The 20,818-nt window shown below is 35.0% G+C and overlaps 2 protein-coding genes across 2 annotated transcripts in view; one reads left to right on the top strand and one right to left on the bottom strand.

Moving 5' to 3' along the window:
• LOC123524730 (uncharacterized) overlaps positions 1-14,643 on the bottom strand; it is a 41,158-nt gene extending 26,515 nt beyond the window's left edge. Inside the window, exons 1-10 of the mRNA XM_045303163.2 lie at positions 14,606-14,643; positions 10,700-10,770; positions 7,868-8,002; positions 6,809-6,897; positions 5,763-5,835; positions 2,945-3,108; positions 2,384-2,513; positions 1,909-1,980; positions 925-1,048; positions 30-84 (exon numbers count right to left, since the gene is read on the bottom strand). Coding sequence (XP_045159098.2) covers positions 30-84; positions 925-1,048; positions 1,909-1,980; positions 2,384-2,513; positions 2,945-3,108; positions 5,763-5,835; positions 6,809-6,897; positions 7,868-8,002; positions 10,700-10,737 — 880 coding nt within the window. The 5' untranslated portion in view covers positions 10,738-10,770; positions 14,606-14,643. The remainder of the gene's footprint in view (positions 1-29; positions 85-924; positions 1,049-1,908; positions 1,981-2,383; positions 2,514-2,944; positions 3,109-5,762; positions 5,836-6,808; positions 6,898-7,867; positions 8,003-10,699; positions 10,771-14,605) is intronic.
• Positions 14,644-14,821: 178 nt separating this feature from the next.
• On the top strand, positions 14,822-20,343 carry LOC123524729 (methylthioribose-1-phosphate isomerase-like). Its single transcript, XM_045303162.2, has 3 exons — positions 14,822-14,999; positions 17,690-17,925; positions 20,307-20,343. The coding sequence occupies exons 1-3, from the start codon at positions 14,862-14,864 to the stop codon at positions 20,341-20,343; spliced, it is 411 nt and encodes a 136-aa protein (XP_045159097.2). The 5' UTR covers positions 14,822-14,861.
• Positions 20,344-20,818: the final 475 nt, after the last annotated feature.

Consider the following 20,818-nt stretch of genomic DNA (forward strand, 5'->3'; position numbering starts at 1 on the left):
CTTTCCAAATGACTACATTCCCCACTCACCTTTGCATAGTTTGAGTATTATCACCTGAAGACAATCTAGTGCACTTCTTTGACCCTGCAACAAAAAAAACCCCATTATTTTGGAGTAATACCTCCTGGCAGAATTGGAGCAGTTGTATGGACAAGTTAAAGTACAATAAATCAAGGGCTATAACTCCACTGAAAACTATTGAACAGGAATATGCAAAAAAATACGCATAATTTGGCACAGTAATGATCAATCCTATAGTTTTGGTGGCAATCTACCAAACAATTTATGAGATGTGGCCAAAATACCATAAAATCTGATAAAGCAAGGGCCATAACTCTGCTGAAAATAAATGAACTTAAACATGGTGATGATATGTAGCCAGGCTTGGCAATGATCACTTTTGTGAACTTTGGTATAAATCAGCCTTGAGGTGTCAGAGGAGTTACACAGACAAACTTTGTGACATACAAACTGATGGCACTAAATCAATATGTCCTCCACCACAGGTGCATTTCCTCTGAAGAGAGGTTATACTCTTATTTTCCACTCTAACATAACCTGATTTGCTTTCCTATTTAAAAAGAGAACAGAAAGTTTAACATTATACTGCAAAAGTCTTAGAAAACTGACACTCCTATGAACTGACTGGCAATTTATTAATGAAAATCGGGTTACTTCTGTAAACATCTCCTAGTTTTTCATTAGATCTTGTGTATTCAAATAATATATCTCAAACCGTAATTCAATATGAAAAATGATCATTTGGCTTGCAGATGCATAGGAATTATATCTAAGGAAAGGAGCAGTCATGTAGTCTTCTCTTTTTTTCTCAAAAAATACTGCTCAAGGGAGGTTCCAGTACTCAATGGGGTATGATAAGGAGGTGGTAGGAAACTATGAATGTTGCAACTATGGAAACAATACCTGAACTGTGTCGAAGGAGAATCTATCTAGATACTGACTGGCAGTGAGGTCTAGGTGAGTCAGGTAAGGACAGGATTGCACCAGGGTCTGAACATTGCTGATCACCATCTTCTGACCTAGAAAACTGATACATGGTACCTCTATCTTAGTAGTAATTTAAATACATTATTAGAACAAAATGCAGTGCAGTAAATACTGCTAATACTTTATTAATCTGATTATTGTAAAATGAAAGAAAAAAACAGCCTGTGAATCAACTACAAGTAGTGAAGCTGTCCTAAATTTTCAAAATTAGGATATACATTTAGATTTTAAAATGACAAAGCAATAAATTCTTACATCAACTCAGACCAGTAAGCCTACTGTAAATGAATTATAATTCTAATACAAAAAATCCATGCACATTTCCATTAAAACATGGAAATCTGACATCACGTTGACATATTATTTGGCACTATACAGGTGCCGGGAAACAATGCTACTATATTTGATCTACTTTTTATATAAAGGATGTTTCAGAATAGGAATAGTATAACAGAATGACGATACATTTAATTCACGCACACTGTATAGATTTCTAGGCACCCAAAATAACTCAATAGATGTCTATGCACTCTAAAGTTATCCCGCTTGACATGTTACTATCTATGTTTTAACGCTATTAAAACACTGTTACGCCTTGATGTCACGTTGACCTACTATATTTGGCACCGTTCATGTGCCATGAAATAATGCTTCTCTATTTCATCTACATGTTTTCATAAGGCATACTGGAATCTAAATAATATCTGGCAGAACAATATTTTAACATATCTCAACAATGCGAAATCGGTTAAACGCAGCATATAAAATTCACTAAGGCTACGCTCTTGTGAAATTATTCCGTAAGTGTATAACCTCATCGTAATATTTCAATATATTGAAATATGGTTCTCTCCTATATCATTTCTTAATCATTATGAAGTAAATTTTATATGTATGTACCTTATATTTGTAAGACTGAGATGCTGAGTAGGATCTGTGTGTCGAATTTCTAGGAACTCAAGTTCTTCACAACTGAAAAAATACCAGAAAACAAAATGATGGCATTTATTTTTCTTATCTATGAGAGAGAGGGTATTATGAATAAAATACCCATGTGAGATAAAATGATTCCACCATGTTCACTAGTTGGAAATCCCAACTCATCGCAGCAATTATGTTTTTACGACGTAGAATCAAATGAAGATCTGAGAATTTCATTGAATGTATTCTTGTCCTCATCTAAGTCTGAACTTACACCTTCTTCCATCAAAGCTGAAAAAACTGATATGTTCCAAAGCCGACATAGTTGTCAGGATGACTTTAAACCCATAAATCTTAATATATGTATACTGTTTATATCAAATTATCTGTGGTCTATTTCAAAGAAACCACTTAATGAAGTAAGTAACCTTTCTTTATATGTATATCAAATTACCTGTCTATAACTAGTTGTGTGATGGCTGGGTTCAGTGAGACCAGCTCACAAACAGCCTCATTCTGTATATGTGGGTTATCATGGAGTTCAAGTGTTTGTAGACATGTACATTTTGCACAAATCGCATTCACTGAAAACACGCAATACATACACATGCATATCAAATAAATGAACAACTCAAAACATAAACATCTAGAATGAATGATTGTGTCACATAAATGTCAAATATTTACATGATGAAATTTGCATTTCTTAGATTAAAACAATTTATTGCCATTAGCTAGAGGTTTCGATGGAGGACTGAGCCATGGGGCATGTGGTCACAGCACACTGCAACGCAGTCCAGTCCAAAACTCTATAATATATGGTCCAATGGTGGCTGATGCAGCAACCATCAACAATCCTGTGATTTGTTCAACTGAATGGCCTGTAGCACTTGGTGACATAGTTATTCATTCCATACTAAGGCTTGTTATTAAGTATAAATTAGCATGTTTTAAATCTTCACACAGTATTACAACTGACTCATTAAGGACACATTTTCATACAACTTAATCATACCTGACATATCTGTGATTTTATGCATATGTAATTCCAGGTGTGTAATCCTTGGACAACACTTTATTACATCCAGAACAAATCTATCTGACACTGTTAGATTATGTCGTGCAGAGCCACGTGCATCATCTTCATTCTCCTCATCCTCCTCTGACATATAATCATCTCTAGAATACCAAAATGTCCAAAAGTCACAATGCTCATTTGGCAGAACTTATTTAGTCTGTCATATGATCATATGAGATAACAGCATACCTGACTACAAACTCCTGTGAATATCTGACAACTACAAGCACCAGTAAATACCCTGTATGAGATAACTAAACAAACCTGTATATATCCTGCACATGATAACTACTTAAATTTGTACCAATCCATCAATCATAAAAGTACAACACTTGTACATTCTGTAAATGTGATGACTACAAACACTTGTATATTCTGTGAGTGTGACAAGTATAAACACCTGTAAAAAATCCTGAATATTATAACTACAAACACAGGTATATTCTTTGTATGTGTTAACTTCAGACACATGTTTATTCCCTGAATGATATAACTTTAAACACATGTCCATTCCCTAATTGTGAAAATTTCAAACACACGTACATTCCCGGAATGTGACAAGTATAAACACATGTAAAAAATCCTGAATATGATAACTACAAACATATGTATATTCTCTGAATGTGATAACTACAAACAGATGTACTTTCCCTAATTGTGATCATTTCAAACACACATACATATCCTGAATGTAATAACTACAAACACATGTACATTCCTTGTATGTGGTATCTTCAAACACATGTATATTCCCTGCATGTGATAACTACAAACACATGTTTATTCCCTGAATGTGATAACTTCAAACACACATACATTCCCTGAATGTGATAACTACAAACATACATACGTATCCTGAATGTAATATCTACAAACACATGTACATTCCTTGTATGTGGTAACTTCAAACACATGTATATTCCCTGGGTGAGATGATTACAAACACATATACATTCCCTGCATGTGATAACTACAAATGCATGTTTATTCCCTGAATGTGATTACTTCAAACACACGTACATTCCCTGCATGCGATAACTTCAAACAAATGTTTATTCCCTGAATGCGATAACTTCAAACACATGTACATTCCCTGAATGTGATAACTTCAAACACATGTTTATTCCCTGAATGTGATAACTTCAAACACATGTACATTCCCTGAAAGTGATAACTACAAACATACATACATATCTACAAACACATGTACATTCCTTGTATGTGGTAACTTCAAACACATGTATATTCCCTGGGTGAGATGATTACAAACACATATACATTACCTGCATGTGATAACTACAAACATATGTTTATTCCCTGAATGTGATAACTTCAAACACATGTACATTCCCTGCATGCGATAACTTCAAACAAATGTTTATTCCCTGAATGCGATAACTTCAAACACATGTACATTCCCTGAATGTGATAACTTCAAACACATGTTTATTCCCTGAATGTGATAACTTCAAACACATGTACATTCCCTGAATGTGATAACTACAAACATACATACATATCTACAAACACATGTACATTCCTTGTATGTGGTAACTTCAAACACATGTATATTCCCTGGGTGAGATGATTACAAACACATATACATTACCTGCATGTGATAACTACAAACATATGTTTATTCCCTGAATGTGATAACTTCAAACACATGTACATTCCCTGCATGCGATAACTTCAAACAAATGTTTATTCCCTGAATGCGATAACTTCAAACACATGTACATTCCCTGAATGTGATAACTTCAAACACATGTATATTCCCTAAATGTGATAACTTCAAACACATGTACATTCCCTGAATGTGATAACTACAAACATACATACATATCTACAAACACATGTACATTCCTTGTATGTGGTAACTTCAAACACATGTATATTCCCTGGGTGAGATGATTACAAACACATATACATTACCTGCATGTGATAACTACAAACATATGTTTATTCCCTGAATGTGATAACTTCAAACACATGTACATTCCCTGCATGCGATAACTTCAAACAAATGTTTATTCCCTAAATGTGATAACTTCAAACACATGTACATTCCCTGAATGTGATAACTTCAAACACATGTATATTCCCTAAATGTGATAACTTCAAACACATGTACATTCCCTGACTGTGATAACTTCAAACACATGTATATTCCCTGACTGTGATAACTTCAAACACATGTATATTCCCTGACTGTGATAACTTCAAACACATGTACATTCCCTGAATGTGATAACTTCAAACACATGTATATTCCCTAAATGTGATAACTTCAAACACATGTACATTCCCTGACTGTGATAACTACAAACACATGTACACACCATGATATGAGATAACTATCAACACATGTACATTCCCTGAATACACACATACATATCCTGAATGTGATAACTATAAACACATATATATTCCCTGACTGTGATAACTACAAACCAGAAACACTTGTACACATTCTGTAAGAAACAACTACAAACACTTACCACATAACCTGTAAGTGATAACTGCAAACTTAAGTAGTAACTACATTATATGCTTTAACTTAAAGCATTTAATGTTATCACTTACAATTGCATAGCACATAATTTGTAAATGATAAATTTATACACTAGCATGTACACCACGATATGAGATAACTATAAACACTTGCACAGGCATTGTACATACTTCGTATGAGATCATTACAAACACTACAAAAACTTACCCAATAACCTGTAAGTGATAACTACAAACATACCTTGCATTATCAGCCGGATTAGAGTTGATGGCATCTGTATCCTCAGTTATTATATCTCCAAGAATAATGTGACCTGTAAACAGTTCAAGCAAAATCAAAATAGTAAGACGTTATGTTTAAATTTGGCTTGGAATGGGTGAACTTAGACATTGAGTGGGTGGACTAAGGAACTGAGTGTCTTATCATTTTGTAACAACAGCATCATCTGTGGGTATCACAACATTTCAGAATGCCTTGCATAGAATCTATCATACAATCTTCAATGTCAAGGTAAGTGGGGTTAAAAATGGCCAGTAAACATTGCACTTTTTTGCCATAAATTTCTTACCTTTTGTTCGGCTTAATTTAATCTTCTTAAAAATACAAATATCACAACACTGTGGTGTGCAGTGAACTGAATTTGTCATTCTGCCTTCAAGGTCAACATTGTGGTGTGCAGTGAACAGAATTTGTCGTTCTGCCTTCAAGGTCAAGGTCAGAGAGGTTAAAAGGGCCATAGAATATTGCATTGTTTTTTGTTATGGTCATACTAGTACATTTGTAAAACCAATTCTGATTTCATTTAAAATTGGCACATTGAAAAATAGCAACTTTTACTGCACTTGTCATTGAAATAGTGCAAATCTGTTTTGCATATATTGCAACATTGTACAATTCTGTAAAAATTATTCAGTTTTTGAAATTTTCATTTCACAACTTTCCAGATTTATCCACAGCTTTTACAAACAAACAAATTTGCACTGATTCAATTACTTTTCCCCTGAACTCCTTTAGAATGGCTGAAATTTACAATGGAAAAAACACAGAAATTCATACTACTAAAGATAATTTTAAAACATCCTATTGTTATTTCTTAGTTCTTTAACATCACTTTACATGCATAAGTGTCTGCAAAAATGCCCAGTGAAAACACTGTAAAGGAATATATGTATCATCAGACATGTATGACATTAGAAATAAAACAACAAAAAGTGGCAGTAAACACCATTCGTGATTGTTTTGAATCTGGCAAATTATTTGTAAGCTTATTTCTAAATTCTGTATACCTGCATTTGGTGTTTTCTGTAAAACATGCAATATTTTCTCAGCATCTGGTATAGCACAGGCTCTGAAATCTAACACCTTCAATCGTAGCCTGAAAACAAATACATCACAGTGTAACAAAGAACAATCCGTCTTTTATGAATGTCCATCATATCTGCACACAATCTTGAGTCTAATGACTAGACAATGTGACACTTTCTTTTCAGAAGTAAAACATCTACTAAAGTGGTATAACTTATAAAATTCTAGAGCTTGAAATATTCAAATTTAATCGAGAAATATCATTACATTTTTATAACTTTGACCTAGTTCTCATGACTATAAGCAGTATATCTTGTTGCATGAAGATAGCTCAAGAAATATTTCTGCTGTTGTGAAATAAGGCAATTTTAACTTATTCAAAACCCACTGTAACTGCCATGCTTTTTAATCAACTTTACCCATTCAAAATCAAAATTAGTATTTCCAGATGATTGCTCAAGAATTCTGGCCACAAAATATGACAATTCTGAATAATACCATGGCGTTAAATCTTGTGTTACTAAAGCAATCTTGCCTACTGCAAACTTCAAAAGAGATCTTGCAACCATATACATTCATAGTAAACTTTATGAAAATTACTCAAGAAATGAGGTCTCCAGTGTTGACAGAAAATCAACCTTAAAGCACTCTGCACTCAGATGAGTTAACAGTGAGAAATAAATTTTGTTTTGTTTTGGGTTTAACGCCGTTTTTCAACAGTATTTCAGTCATGTAATGGTGGGCATTTAACCTAACCAGTGTTCCTGGATTCTGTACCAGTACAAACCTGTTCTCCGCAAGTAACTGCCAACTTCCCCACATGAATCAGAGGTGGAGGACTAATGATATCAGACACAATGTCGTTCATCAAATAGTCATGGAGAACATACGCCCCACCCGAAGATCGAACGCGCGACCCCGAGATCCGTAGACCAACGCTCTTACCTACTGAGCTAAGCAGGCGGGCTTAAGGTCATTGTAAACCAACAGTATCACCAAAATATGGAAAAACAGGAGGAGAATATTAACAGTATACCTACCACAGTGTAGCAGAGGAGCAAACACCTCTAAACTTTGTGCAGGTAGAGGCCACTTGACATATATCATTCCAGTCTAGAAACTTGAAGATTTCTAATAACACTCCAGATGGCATATATTCTAACAACGACAGAACACTGTAAATATAAATAAACTCTAACAATGCTTTTGACATCATATACTCTACCAGGGAAAGGATATAACAATCTGTTATAAATCTCCTGACAGCATATACTGTAAAAGGGACATTACACTATAACAAGAGCACCACCTGCGGGTTCCATCACTTGTCTGCAAGTGCTGGACAATATGTTAGAAAAGATTTATAGTTCTTGGCCATCTTACTCAAAGCCATAGTTAGCATTCAAGAAAAGTGAACTTAAACAAAAAACAACAAAGAAATACTGATTTTCTAAGTACAAAAAGGGCCGTAATTCTAACAAAATACAGGTAAGAGTTATGATTCTTGGCCTACTTACTCATCTAATGATGATCAACAAGTGTGCAAAGTTTCAAAGCTGTAGCTCTTATAATTTTTGAGAAAAGGCAGACCTAAACAAAAAAATTAACAAACGCCGAAGCCAACGATCAAGTGATGAAAATACCTCATAGATTTTTTTTTAAAATCAGACAAGCTAAAAAGGAACAATCTCTAATCGTTAGTAAAACTCTTGACAGCATATACTCAAACAGCTACAGGACACTATATATACAGTGAAACTTCATTAGCTCGAACTCGACAGGACTGGCAAAATCTGTTTATCGGTAGTTCGAGCCGAAAAAATATGCATCAGAAAGGGATTTTGCAGGGACCTGACAATGAGTTGTAGCGATGGTGTTCGAATTATCCAAGTAAATTGAAGTTTGAGCGAACAAAGTTCGACTGTATATACATCCTCACTTTCTAATAAAAGTTCTGACAGCATATACTCTAACAGCTACAGGACCCTACTATGGTCAGTTTATATTCTTGCAAATGGGCCAGGACAATGCAAGTATAAACAATCTGTTTTAACCGAACTATAATATGGACAGAACACTGGATATTCATATATAAATAATCTCTAATAAAACTCCTGACAGCACAAACTGTAACAGGGACAGGTTACTTTAGATAAATATAACATTCAACAAATATAACCATACACTGTGGCCTAGTGCTTTTTGCATCTACCCATGTAATAGAAAGTTGAGGTTCAAGCCCCACTGAGATTCATTCAAATGTAAAGGAGTGGTGGGCTGCAAGCTTGTTTAAGAATGGTTATGACTGTCTTCCTTCCTAGTTCTTGGCATTAAAGGTTTCAGTCTGTAACTGTATACAGTAGGAGAAATTTCCAATCCAGAAAACAATTATTGGGTTTTTCCGTTCTGAAATGAGAAACTTGAAAGAAACAAATAAAAAATAGCGATTCTGCTTTCCAAACAGGAAGCTGCTATATTTACATGTAGTATCAAGTTTCCTGTTCAGAAACTAGGGAAAAAGCTATAAATTGTTTCCTGAATGGGAAATTTCCCCTACTGGTACACAAGGAAAAGCTTCTATCAGTCAAAAAGCTGACCCTTTCAAATGTGGCGAAACAACAATAAACACTTTAGCTTTAAATTTTACCATTTTTGATGGTATACATTTGAACTCTGGCATATGACTAGAAACTTTCATTTCTCAATAAAATATGAACAATTTTACACTTAATTTCATACTTTTTACGGCCGCAGGCTGGTACTGATTTCATCTTTTACTTCCTGTTTATATCTGGGGTGGAGGTCACTTAACAGCTGATTAAAACTGTATGTTTTGATTGGTGGATGAAAAATTCCACAGGTTTCCGAATAGAATAGATAATATTTTCTTAAAGGGTGTGTAGGTGCTCTGAGCCACTCTGATATGGAGTGATCTCCAGTAAATGATTTACAGTCAACTCATCCCCTAGTCAACTCTTCCCCATTTTGGCCATTTCATATCTCATGACGATTTCAAAAATGGTCATTTTGCACCCCCCCCACCCCACCACACACACACTATTCGGTCCCTCCTTTTCAGTCTCATTTTTTTTGTCAAAGATTCTTAGATTGTGATTAATATCATTATGATCTGGCAGCTGCTTAAGGTATCCAGTCCACAAATAAGCAAGTTCTATATAAAAGTGCTATCAAAATATATCAAATATTGATGCCTGGTAAACTCATATTATTTTGGTATCATTTGAAACTGTATATATTGTCTACTGAAGAGGAAAATATAAATTACATGACAAAAATATGGTGTTGTTTTTTACGTTATAGCTTTCAATGATATTTCAACAGAAATCCAGTTATTACAGTGCAAGATTTATCATTATGCAGTAAAAAAAAAAACATGACTGCAGTGATCATGGTGATTGGTGCATCTTATTTACTAATTTTTGTTCAGCAGTAACAACTCTTTCAAATGATACCAAAAAAAACATGTGGTCACCAGGCATTGAAATGTTATCTATTTGTGGACAGAATACCTTAAGAAAAACTGGAACAAAAATTCAATTTAGGAGTTTATAAAATGCTCAGTGTAGACACTATCTGCTTAAGTCAAGTGGTTGTTTAATACTAGTGGCTGCTAGGTTCAACCATATATAGTAACTAGTAGTACCCGGTACTAGTAGTATCATGTCCCACTAAATATTGAATCAGTCATAAAGTGTTAACCATGCAGAAAAATCTGCTATTTAAACATAAAATAAAGCAAATCCAAAAGATTTCCAGTCTATGGTATAAATGATAAACCCTTATTGTTTTTCCAAAGGATAGCAGATTTTTTGAAAATTATTTTTGCTTCATGTAAAAATGATAAAACTTACTTGTCTCCTTCATCGGTAAAGTCGGCCTCAGTATTCATCTCTCGAGGTGTTCAAAACTGCACCTTGAGCTGCTGCAAAAATGTACATCAAAATATTGTTTTCAGCATGAGAGATACTGGCAACACTGGGTGCGCAACGTCACTTCACAGTAGAATGATATATCATGTTTGTCAATGCAATGCTATTCATCTTTTTAATGTATACATAGATACATTTATAAAAGGAATGATATATACTTATTTTGTTCTTTTAAATAGCCTAGAAGAAAATTCATATCATTCATATATGTGTTTTCTTTTACTCTACCATGTTTCAGTATGTATCACTCAGAATTCTATTGAACTCAGCATGTTCCTATCACATGCTAGGTAAAAATGGCAGCGTAACTAAGAATTTAATGTCTCGAAAAGAGAAAATGAAAGAAGCTAAAAGGAGTAAATTCAGCGGGTTGTAGTTTTCTTATATAAAAGTTATTAAAAGTTAACACCAGGCCTCGACCTTAACTTTTTTCAGCAGTTGCCAGCAGGTCCACCAACTGCTAAAATCTAGTAGACCTGCTCAGACTTTAGTGGACCTCCAATTCCATCACATAAATTGTGATGTTGTAGACGTCATAACTTCATATGACTCAAAGAAACAGGACTTATTTCTAAAATAATTAAAAATGGAAGACAGTAGCAAACTGTTCTCCCGAAAAATAATTATTTTGAAAAGTGTCCCAAAATATGGACACAATAATCATCATCCTCCCGACCCCTGTTGAAAGTGAAAAAAAACAACATCAATAATTATCGGTAATTATTCTGATGATAAACTAAGTAATTGGCCTCGTTTTCATCATCAGTTAACACCCACTCAAAGAGCTAAAAGAAGTGTGTCGGTTATTGTGGCATCTGCAGTGGAGATCAAAGCGGTATAGTTTCGACGAGCTTGTCATGGCATTATGTCATGTTTTCACGCCATGTGACACATCACTGTCTGATCGTACTTTCTCGATTCCTTTAATTGTTGAGAAGAAATCAGTAAAAAAAGTTTTTTCTTTAATTTTTTAAAAGCGAATGTGCAATATCCCAATAAACTGACATGTAAATGTGTCAAACCGTGAACGATGATAGTGGATGTCCTACCTCTGTGACCTATTTGCCCTCAAGAAATTTACATTATTGTTTGAGAAGAATATCTAATAACAACAAAGTGTTGTGTCAAAAAATATATGTACAAAGAATCATTTAAAACTTTTTAAAACCCGCAACGACATCATACTGCTTCATTTTAAAACCACATTTCTATTTACGTTCATGAGGTCACGTAACCTGTTCTGCCGCGCTAACAGAAATCTGTTTGACAAAATCATTTTACTCCATGTATTTAACTTGCTGCTGCTTTTTCATTATTTAAGATTTTTTAATTGTGTTTTTTGTACTTTCTGGTCAAAAGTCTAAATTTTATTACCATAGTATGTACCGTTAATTTACTTTAAGAAGGAAATAAATAATCAAGATCGCGCTGTTTGAAATTTTACAAAACATTATATGAAAATTTGATCGTTTTTAAATAATTTTGTCTACATTCCTGTCGATATCTTATTAAAATTGTTATAGAATTCAAACTGTATTAGTTCTCAAGCTGTGTTGAAAATTTGAAGCGATTATATTAAAAAATGAATGCACTTCACGCGTTTTTTGTGTCAAAACTAACCGCGATGTAAATTAGATATTACGATAGGGCGCACGTGCTTGTGGAATGGAAAATTACCAGCATGACATTTTGATATTTTTACGATTCGCGGGTAAATTCCAGTCAATCCAGGTAATTTTGCCGGATGTAATTTCTCAATTTGGTAAAGTTACCACGTAAAAACCACTCGCCCGATCGGTTGAGTAGTCCATTCGTGCTATCCTGACTTTAACTCGCCAATGCTTATAACTGTAGAATGCCGTACTTAAGGCAAAATCAACTTTCGTTTTGTGAATTTGCCGATATGGGTACGATTTTCCCCCCTATTTTTCACTTTTAAGGGTTTTATTTTATTTGCAGACCGTAACTGAAAATTGGTTGACCGTCGGTCTACCCAACTTTTGATAGTTAGTGAACCTGCCGATATTTTGGTTGCGTCGGTCCAACGGTCCACCGCTAAGGTCGAGGCCTGAACACCCCCTTTTCTTTTTGTTTTTCTAAAGTAGCGATATAGTTCTCCATGGTAATAGCAGAGCTACCGGCGCCGCAAAGCGGCGCCGACAGCGTCGCATTACGGTTAAACGTGTGAAAAAGAAAATGAATAGAGAGATCTAACTGTGTATACTATCGAGTTGAAATTCCGTGGTACTTTTTGGAATCGGTGTTGTTCGGATTTTTTCGAGTACACTATGCACATAGTAATTAATCAATAAAGACGTCAGTAGACGCTTACTGTTTACGGTTGACAAAAGCGTCTCGCTTACTGCTTTGAATATTGAATAAAAATGTAAATGCGCGTTTGATAATAAAAATTTAGAGCTAAATACATTTTGTACGAAGAAAAAGAAATAAAATACAATATTTTCATTTTGAAACGACTTTCCTCACGCTGCCATTACCGAACTTTATTATATATACTTATGTTTGTCTTGATGACGTCATAACTCCACAGTGGTGTAGTGGTTAGCGAGTTCGCGTTGAAAACTAGAGGTCGTGAGTTCGAACCTCACCTGGACCAGGTTTTTTCTTTTTCAATTCCTTTTTTTATTTCAGCTTTTTTTCTATTATTATGAGTTTTGAAAATATTGTATAACTAAAGTCATTCATGTGAAATTTAACAAGTGTTTAGTTTTGATGTCAGGCTCCAGTGTAGTGCCTGTGCAGTAGTCAGTAGACATAACTTTAAAAACAAAAACAACTTTAGGATCAAAATATACAGGCATTGAACTGTGAAAAGCAAATAATGCTCTTCTCCCCGTTCGCATATATTTCATCCGTTAGCTTTAAAGGCACTGACCAGAGTTTATCTAAAAAACTAAAAGTATTGGCGATGAATTATCAATAATCAAAAAAGTTCTTACTATCATCCCTATTTCATAGTACCAAAAGATTAACCATAAAAAGCCATAGAAATAAATGTTAACTTAGAGGTTTAGTAAATAAACAGGGTTTTTCGAGAATTTCGGCTTACACTGTTTTTCTCAGGTAAAATTCTGATCATTAACTTTTAAAAATTGCTAGTCTTTTGGGTTTAAAACAAGCTTTGTACAGTCATGTAAATGAAGCTTTTTCAATTTGAAGGGGTTATCATTTGTGACTGGTTTCCAGTACAATGTATAATAATAATTTAATATGTAAAATTGTTGATGCAGTACGTTTTAATAATGATAACAGAAATTATTCAAATACGTTTTCTTCTTTATTTTGGTGCAGATTTTAATCTATATCGAACTTTCTTTTAATTACATGCAGAATATCTTACGAGTATTTCACATGTGATGCAGTCTTAAACATGCATTCAGAAATCATGAATTATCATTAATACTTATAATTTGAATAGATCTAATAGAACATAAACGTCCTAAACGAATCCATAATTCCAGACAATTCCAACACCACTCCTTTAATTTTAAAGGGGCACTGTGATTTTTCAGGGAGCTCTGCCTTTTAGGTAGCACCTAATTTCATATTATAAGTTTCTGAAAATCTGATATGCTAGAAAATGTCGAAAAATCGTTATAAAGTAAGTGGATTTTATATGAAAATTATAAAGAACAGCCGGATTTACTATACATCATTTAGTGGTGTTCAGCTTGTAAATTTTGTGTTGTGACACTCATAAAATGGTGCTATAAGACAATCATTGCACTGATTTTTCATTTTTATTATCAAAACATGATGTCATAATTCATAAGAATGGGGAATATTAGAAAAAAGAAAACATATTACTTTCATTTTGTCCACTTCCTGTGTTGTGAAAATTCTCCTTTGTGAAGAGCAGAAAAAAAGCAGGGACAAGCTGTTAAATTTATTTATGAGGTAGGAAGCTTAGTTAGATGAGGAGTACATTGAAGATAAATCATTTATTAATATATAATATGAACTTTTTTGGTACGGAATTAAATCAACAAACTCATTTGTTATTTCCATACATGTCCAAAAAGAACTGCTCCCTAATAAACGTGTGGACCTCAGTCCTCTTTAAATGAAAATGACACTTGAAGCAATAAAGTATCGCAGAGGACAGCTGGACATTCTGGATCAGTTACTGTTGCCCTCCCAGTCGGTGTATATATCGGTGAATGACACCAAAGATGCATGGAATGCAATTAAGAAAATGCAGGTGACCCAAGCTTATAAATTCCAAATTATAACCTTTCAACCTTATAGATAGTTGATATATAATTCCATCCTCACAGATGGGTAATTGCTGATTTTTAGCTGGACTATCGAGAAATAAGAAAAGCAGTTGCACTTGTCCTAGTGCAAAGAATCGTCCTAGTGCAAAGAAGTATAAATTTATTTTTATAGCTCTTTGTCCTAGTGTTAGTGGCACGGAACTTGGTCAGGCTACCATATAAAAAGTACATTCCTTTTTGGATCACTGTATGTGAGGGGTCCCAGGTAGAGCCCCAGGTAGACTGCACATTTTTCTCACCTGTGACATTTGGTACTTAATGTTGAACCATGGCATACTTAAATTGCTTTGTCTGCAAAATTTTTCATACCTCTGGAATTGCCAAGATGTGGGCATGATATGATTGAATGTTGCAGTATGACAGGCCCAGATCAAGAAATATTTGATTGGGGGGCACCAACAAAGGCATCACCCGCAAGGTGCATTTATATAGCGCCGAGAGGGGGTAGGTACTGGGAGGGGGGCTTTGTCCATATTGAGGGGAATCCCTGAAAGTTTTTGAAATACAGGCTCAAGTGCAGTTTGTGTTCTAAATTTTGATGTATGGGAGTGGGTATCCCTGTAATTTTAGGGGGTTCTCCCCCTGGAAAATTTTGAAATAAGGTATGAAATGGTGGCCTCTGATGCATTTTTTGGACTAAATTTTGAGGTACTGGAGGGGGTACTCCCCTCATTGGGCTCTAGTGCAATGTTTGGTCTAAATTTTGAGGTACTGGAGGGGTACTCTTCTCAAGTTAGGCAGGTCAGGGGGTTCTCCCCCTGGAAAATTTTGAAATATAGGAATGGCATGGTGGCCTCTGGTGCGTTTCGTGTCTAAATTTTGAGAAAGTATTATTTCTTTGCCAAAATAGTTTGGTGCAACTTTCAAGAGTGTAGGTCACTTCTCAGCCAACTTCAAAGCCTATGTGAGCTTTACCATATTAGGGAAGAATTTGTCTTGCAGCCAGGTAGCTCAGTCGGTAGAACACTCAACCAGTAAGCAAGGGTCCTGGGTTTGGGCCCCAGACTTGCTGGGCCATAATTAAAAAAATCATTTGTTTACATAATGTGACCCAGTATTTTTTGTGGCTAAGTAAGTAGGTATTTTTTTTGTGTGCAAATAATCATATGGGGAAAAAAATTCATCTGACTGGCCAAAAAAAAGTTGGGTCATAGCGATTTTCACGGGTAGGTTGTGTTACCACAAACAAATGTTTTTTAATAATAGCCCTGCACGTTTTTCTTACCCACAGACAAATCATTTTGGTTAAGGTTTGACCCATTTTGTAGACTGATATTTTTTTGTTGTCAAACCTTTATGCCTAGTTTCAAGTTTTGTTTTATGCACAGAAATTCACCAGCTTTATTTTATATTTTTTTTAGCTAACTATTTATTTAAAATTTGAAAGGCAAATGAATTGGGCCAGGGTTGTTTCAGATTCAAGTTTTATGGGGTGCATCTCAACTTCATATATATCTTCCTAACCTACTGCCATATCATTATCAAACTGTGTCTATCTCTTGTAACTGCCAAACCCTCTCTTGAGAGTATCAGACAGGCAGGTCTCCCCATCAGACTGTTAAAACAGAATACTAGTAAGTGAGGAGTAAAACAGTGGTATAAGAAACGGAGAGAGTGTTTCTGAAAATAGAAGTTCTAGTCATTGTTAAAATGTAATATTCTATACAGTTCAACTTTTTTGACAAAATGCAGTAAAACCTGGTCTTTGGTAGTGGCTTTTATTCAGAGGTGGTTCTAAGCATAGGTTTAACTGTATGTGCATTATTGCATACTCTGGTAAACATGGGGATAGCATAGTGGTGCAGTGCTTAACACATTGGACTACTAATCTGAGGGTCATGAGCTGGAAACAGGACAATGGGACAAAGTTTTCTGAAATACTTCCCAGTATTTCTTACTCAAGTAGCCATTTGGATGAGGCTTTATATCAAGGTCACATCTGCTATATGACATTAGCATTAGAATATATGACATTAGCATTAGGCTATATGACTTTATCATTAGGCTATATGACTTTAGCATTAGGCTATATGACATTAGCATTAGGCTATATGACTTTAGCATTAGGCTATATGACATTAGCATTAGAGTATATGACATAATAGCATTGGGCTATATGACATTAGCATTAGGCTATATGACTTTATCATTAGGCTATATGACTTTAGCATTAGGCTATATGACATTAGCATTAGGCTATATGACTTTATCATTAGGCTATATGACATTAGCATTAGGCTATATGACATTAGCATTAGGCTATATGACTTTAGCATTAGGCTATATGACTTTAGCATTAGAGTATATGACATAATAGCATTAGGCTATATGACATTAGCATTAGGCTATATGACTTTAGCATTAGGCTATATGACTTTAGCTGTAGGGGATGTTAAACTCTTTAGTCACTGGTCAACATTAGTTGAATAATATTTGATAACATTGTTAAATGTTTATCAAAAAAAGCTACTTAGTAATATTGTGAAATATGTACCCTAAAAAACTACTTCTTATAACAGATGTAAGACTATTCCTCATATTTACAGCCTTTATTTCTGAATTTTTATGATTTTTTGGCCAGTGGTAATAATAAATATATTTATTTGTTCTTCAGGTGCGTGGTGCACCAGCTATAGCTATTGTTGGTTGTCTGAGTTTAGCTGTGGAGCTGATTGACACAGAGTTCACAAATTCAGATGATGTTGCCTCATACGTGGCATCCAAACTGCAATATCTCGTGTCCTCTCGTCCTACTGCTGTCAATATGAAGGAAGCTGCTGATAGGTACACAAGTCTTGTGAAGAAACTTGCCATGGAAAATTCTGCTACAGTTGAGAGTGTAAAGAAAAGGTATGGAGACAAAGTTAAATGAAGTAATCAGCGTTTTGTCAAAATGTAAAATTTGGTACATTGTTGACAATTACAGATAAAAAATTTCAATGACTTTAGTGTACAGGACAGATCGCAGCCTTTTTAGCTCGACTATACAAAGTATATGGAGAGCTATCCTACTCAACCCGGCGTCGGCATTGGCGTCAGCGTCTGCATCCTTCCACATCTCCACCTTTGTTAAAGTTTCTTTACACTTTCTCTTTTTTCTCCTTATCTCTGTAATTACTTGATGGATTTGCTTTAAACTTAGTGTTTATTCCTCATCATCACCCACGTCATATGGCACAAGAGCCATAACTTTGCTTTAAACTTAAAGTGTTTATTCCTCATCATCACCCACGTCATATGGCACAAGAGCCATAACTTTGCTTTAAACTTAAAGTGTTTATTCCTCATCATCACCCACGTCATATGGCACAAGAGCCATAACTTTGCTTTAAACTTAAAGTGTTTATTCCTCATCATCACCCACGTCATATGGCACAAGAGCCATAACTCTCACTCCAATATTTCATGAATTATCCCCACTTTTTACTTAGAATTTCAGGTTAAAGTTTTGATGCACTTTCACTCTATCTCAGTTATTCCTAAATGGGTTTGATTCAAACTGAAAGTTACAAGTTGTTCCACATCATCTCCCACATCATATGACACAAGGCCCATAACTCTGGTACCAATATTTAATGAATTATCCCCCTTTTTATTTAGAATTTCAGGTTAAAGTTTTGATGCACTTTCACTATATCTCAATTGTTACTAAATGGATTTGATTCAAACTTAAAATAGTTGTTCAACATCATCACTCACATCATATGACACAAGGTGCATAACTCTTGCACCAATATTTCATGAATTATCACCCCTTTTTACTTAGAATTTCAGGTTAAAGTTTTGGTACACTTTCACTCTATCTCAGTTATTACTAAATGGATTTGATTCAAACTTAAAATAGTTGTTCAACATCATCACTCTCATCAGTGACACAAGGGATATAACTATTGCACCAATATTTCATGAATTATTCCCCCTTTTTACTTAGAATTTCAGGTTTAAGTTTTGATGCACTTTCACTCTATCTTAGTTATTTAACTAACTGGATTTGATTCAAACTTAAAATAGTTTTTCTTCTTATCACCCACATCATATGACACAATGTGCATAACTCTGGCACCAATTTGTCATGAATTATGCCCCCTTTTACTTAGAATTTAAGGTTAATTTTGATGCAATTCTCTATATCTCTGTTAGTGACAGCTCCAGTTTCCTCAGATGTGCCCAGTTTCACTATCCAGCATCAAAATAGTTGAGCGCGCTGTCTCCTGTGACAGCTCTTGTTTATTACAGATGACAAACACATTTTACATCATTATTCCTACCAAGAGTTGCAAATACACGTAAATTTCCAGTTTACCTGGCATCGGCTTAAAAATTTAAGATGATTTTTAATTTACACACTTAATCAGGTAAATAATACTTTTTATGACCCCAGGATACTTTTTTGAGGACCTTGTATGCATATACGAGGTAGTGTTTGAACTGTCTGTCCGTGATTCAGGTTATTTCTTACACTTTCTTGTGTACTCAACTTCTTGTACAGTTTCTATCTGATTCAAATGGAACTTGGTATGCATCATCAGCATGAAGCAGACATGTGCATATTGTCAGGATTTTCATTTCTGGTGATTTTTTTCATGAGATATGCCCCTTTTTGGTATACATGATGATCGTTAGCATGGAACGGACATAGGTATATATTTTCAGGATTTTCATTTTCAGTCGATTTTCTGAGTTAGCCCCTTCTATTGACTTCCTATACTGTACTGTTGGGGTATGTGAGAAAAAATATTGACATCATTCTTGTTCCCTGTACGCAGTTGTATTGAAAGAATGCTCTATTTTTATTGCTGTATTTTTGACATAATATTAAAAGCATAATGGAACTTTTAAGTGATCCTGTATTAAAAAACATGGCTACCTGCGGGTGGGGTAGTTTCCTCTATATGAATATATGGAAACTGTGAAAATCTCATTCTCGGAAACTGCTGACCCAAATTCAAAATAATTTCATACAAATGTTCCTTTGGTGGCCCTTTAGCAAAGTCCTTCAAGCTCTGCTATTTCTTCACATTGTCTCTAAGTATCCTGAGTCATCATTCCCCCACCCTCGCCCCAACAAAAGAATAATTTAAGAGATACTTTCCTTGTGTGATCCTGTACTTAAACCATTCAAACAAGCTGTTAAACCCAGTGATTTAGGACCATCATGACCCTCTTGTTTAAATAATGTATGTCCTTTCATATTATTCAAAATCGGACTGGTTATACATTTTGTATTGCAGAATGGTAGAGGAATTTGGCAAATTTTTAAAAGGATGATATTTAAAAAAAAATTTAAAGCAAAAAGGAAACCTACGGGGGGGTGACCTACCTGGATTCCAAAATAACAAATCTGTCTTTTAAAAAATGACCCCACTGTAAAAAAAAAAACAGGTTTCCTTAACTCGCAGGTTAAAAGGGTTACGGTTTTAATTTAAGGGTTTTTTCATACATATTTTATGAATTAAATTTGGGGGCTCACCCTTAAAAGTAGGGGCCTCCCCATGGCCCAAGGGGGTTTAGGTGGGTGATTTCCCAAATTAAATTTTCCCCTTAAATTTTAAATGGGGGGTTCGACCCCCTTCCCCTTGACCCCTTTGGGAATTTTTCCCCTTGAGGGCAACCCCCCAGCTGGCCCCCCGGAAGGGGGGGGTTTCAAAACCCAGGGGGCCGCCCCGTGTAAAATAATGCACGGGGGGGCCCGGGGGTCTTCCTTAAACCACAAAGGGAAAGTCGCCATATGACCTGAAATTTT

Source organism: Mercenaria mercenaria, chromosome 3, assembly GCF_021730395.1.
Source record: "Mercenaria mercenaria strain notata chromosome 3, MADL_Memer_1, whole genome shotgun sequence".
NCBI classification, from domain to species: Eukaryota; Metazoa; Mollusca; class Bivalvia; order Venerida; family Veneridae; genus Mercenaria; species Mercenaria mercenaria.